Raw genomic sequence first — 3,614 nt, 5'->3', positions numbered from 1 at the left:
TCCAAACCGAAAAAAGGCCCAAGTTAAGCGAAAGCATGCCTTAGAATAGCCTTTAGAGAACCATACTAAGTTACACTAGTCAACTCTGGATTTAGGAGGTCTCAAATCCTCCCGGATCTCAAATCTCGGGAAACCTTGTTTGCCCTGCATGAAGTGCATAAAGTGCTTGAAATGCCTAAAAGACCAAATGACCGAAACAGCACCATGACAAAACACAGCCATACCCAGGAAATGTTTGAAAACCATCGACCGACATCGACTCATCCCAATCTTTAAGGAAGAGATCCACGATCCCAAGTTCTTTTACTCCATTCATCAAGTCTTTGGAGCCGGGCGACTCGTAGTGAGTTTAACGGATACTTTTTCGATTGTCAAACCATTCAAAAATTATTTCATTTGTCTTCTCATCCATCACATCACTTAATTTATTAATCAAAATACTAAAATATTATTTATTTTAAATTATTATTTTTTATTTTAATATAACCCCAATCCGAGATTAAAGTCCTAACAAAATTATAATAAGTTTAAAAATAATTTAAACTAGTATAAAACTAAATCACAATCTTAATCATTACACAAAACAATTGATTTAAAATATAACATTCCAACTAAAATTAAAATTGAGAATCTATAAATCAAACAAGTCCTATATGTCAAAAAAGAATTGAGTGAAAGATCACATGACGAATTTGACACCTCAAATACCGGTAATATATCACGCGCCACTCCCCCCTGCCATTTTTACAAATAAATAGCGGCTGGAGATTTTTCACGTCCCTTCTCCCCTTTCATCTTCCTCATTCTTTCCATTCCATACTCGATGATGATGCATGAAATACCTGAATCAATCTATCATTAGATTAGATTCCATTCAAACAAGATCATATATATTCACGTCTAATTGTAAGTAAGCTCTCCGATTCCATTTATATATCATTCCTATCAGATTCAATTTCTCTACACTTTTCAAATGATCAGTTTCATCCATAATCTATACAGATTTGCTCTACTACCGGTTACACAGTGATGCTAGACCTCAATCTCGACGCTGTTTCCGATCGATTTCTAGAACTATCTGCTGGCTACGTCGACGATTCCGGCACGTCGAATTCCTCAGTACTCAACTTTGATAGTACGGCAGGCGACGATGAATCGTGCTCGACTAACGTTAAACATTGTGCCAACGCGTTTGCTTATAATTTCGATATATTGAGGAATGGTCATGACTGTGAAGTGAACAATGGAAATGAAGGTATTCGGTCTGAATTCATTACGAAACAACTGTTTCCAGTTAGTGTAGGCTCTTCCTCGCAACATCAGTGGCTGGATCTTTCGGTTAATGCTGAGAAAACCGGTGGACATGTGGAGGAGAGGATGGTGATTAACAAGCAACGCCAGCAGGTGAAGAAGAGTAGGAGAGGACCGAGGTCGAGGAGTTCTCAATATCGCGGCGTTACTTTCTATCGGAGGACAGGAAGATGGGAATCGCACATCTGGTTTGATGCAACCTTGTTGTTGTTCCATTACTTTGCTCATGTTAATGATAATTGACCTAATTTTGCTTCAAATTTGTATGTTTTCTGTAGGGATTGTGGTAAGCAAGTGTATTTAGGTAAGGAAGTAGGATCTATTTTGTAGGTTTCTTGTTTATGATGATAATCATCGTGTTCTTATTTTGATTTGTAGGGGGGTTTGATACTGCTCATGCTGCAGCTAGGTATTAACTTTATTGCTTGAATTGAGAATAGAGATTACTAGATAGGAAAAGGGGAAATCTAACTGTTAAATGATTTATGAACTCAGGGCGTATGATCGAGCTGCAATTAAGTTTCGTGGACCTGAAGCTGATATCAACTTTGACATTAGTGATTATGATGAAGATATTAAGCAGGTGGGAAGAATTTGTTTGTAGTTAATACAAATTCTGTTCAATTTTTAAAACTCGGCATTTGTAATGCAGATGAATAACTTGAGCAAAGAAGAATTTGTTCATATACTTCGTCGCCAAAGCACAGGTTTTGCTCGGGGAAGTTCGAAGTACAGGGGTGTTACACTCCATAAATGTGGAAGATGGGAAGCTAGAATGGGCCAGTTTCTTGGCAAAAAGTAAGTGATCTTGATATTTCTTTCACTCAAATATATTTATCGATTTCTCCTGTATATGTTACCTTGTTTGCAGGTATATCTATCTTGGATTATTCGATAGTGAAGTAGATGCTGCTAGGTACTACTAACATAATAAAGCTCATTCATTTTCCACTTTATCTCGACTGGATAATGAAACTAAATTAATTGTCTCCTATTTATTAAAAAGGGCTTATGATCGTGCTGCCATTAAGTGTAACGGAAGAGAAGCAGTCACCAATTTTGATCCTAGCACATATCAAGAGGCCGATTTGGTACCTGAGGTGGTTCCAGGAAGTAAGACCTGTTTTCAGTTCTTGATTGCTTTCGATCATGCAGCTAATTAACATTGTTCATCCATTTTGACATTACAGAATCAAGTAGCAGCGATGTTCTAGACCTTAACTTGGCAATTTCCCTACCACATAATGCTGCAAACACTGGATTTTATTTCCAATGCAACCCTAGTGACAAAGAACTAATGGTAATTTTATCAGAGATCTTCTTATAAGCTTACAAATTAACAGGTCTAATAATTTTATATATGTTTTCAGTTTACTGATTACTCTAAATCAGCATCACATGGACATGGTCATGGTTTGATACCAAATTATATACCTCCTGTTTGGAATGGTATTAATAACCAGGTAACAAGCTTGTCTATTATTGCAAAGTTTAGTTCACAATATTCATTCTTATTGTCTAATATTGTTTGCAGGGAAAAGCAATAGAGGATGGTATGGAGGTTGATTTGGCAGCAAATTGGGCATGGAAAAGCCAAGTTGTCGGTTATGGTGGAGAAGAAGAAACTGTATTATTGCCACTTTTCTCTACAGCAGCAGCATCATCAGGATTCGCGACTTCAACCAATATTCCTCATACCGCGGTATCATCCTCTGCTGCCCATGAATTTCATATTATGAACAACCCTTCTCATTATCATTGTAGGATTTGAATTTTATTTCTTGAAAAGACAAAATATTTGCATTTAGTTTTCAAACAATTATGGTTGTTGAGTTACAAAGATTGTGCTTTTATTAATTAGTATATGGGATATGGTTTGGTTGAATGAAAATTGAAGTTGGAAAAGTATAAAATTGTTATGATGATGATGATATGTTTATTGTATGGTACTATTATATATATTGGTTACAGCTGTGAAAAGAAATAAAATAAAATAAAACCTGGGGTTTTGGTAGTACAATGAATAGATAGATAGATGTTTGAGACTGACTGATGATAATATACAACAGTACCTAGTACTGCTAGTTTTACTATCCATTCAATAGCACGGAATACTAATAATCTTCCTCTTTGCACCTGCTCATGCATGTACCTATCTGTACTTTTCCTTTTTATTTTTATTTTCTTCTTCTTATTATTTTTACATTTCTTCGATTTGATATTCCATTCTTTTGAATTTTTATTCAAAAATAATATTTTCATTTCTATCCTCCATCTATTTCATCATTTGAGCTCAAGAATAG

General features: G+C 35.5%; 1 protein-coding gene across 1 annotated transcript; it reads left to right on the top strand.

Moving 5' to 3' along the window:
* The first annotated feature begins 795 nt into the window (after positions 1-795).
* LOC124915020 (APETALA2-like protein 1) lies at positions 796-3,094 on the top strand. Its single transcript, XM_047455666.1, has 10 exons — positions 796-906; positions 1,003-1,499; positions 1,590-1,615; positions 1,690-1,720; positions 1,807-1,894; positions 1,964-2,109; positions 2,183-2,227; positions 2,318-2,424; positions 2,502-2,611; positions 2,682-3,094. Exons 2-10 carry the CDS (start codon positions 1,030-1,032, stop codon positions 2,856-2,858), a joined length of 1,200 nt encoding a protein of 399 aa, XP_047311622.1. The 5' UTR covers positions 796-906; positions 1,003-1,029; the 3' UTR covers positions 2,859-3,094.
* Positions 3,095-3,614: the final 520 nt, after the last annotated feature.

Source organism: Impatiens glandulifera, chromosome 1 (assembly GCF_907164915.1).
Source record: "Impatiens glandulifera chromosome 1, dImpGla2.1, whole genome shotgun sequence".
NCBI lineage: Eukaryota > Viridiplantae > Streptophyta > Magnoliopsida > Ericales > Balsaminaceae > Impatiens > Impatiens glandulifera.
Note: the sequence above shows the minus strand (reverse complement) of the source record. Positions and strands in the feature narration are given on the sequence as shown.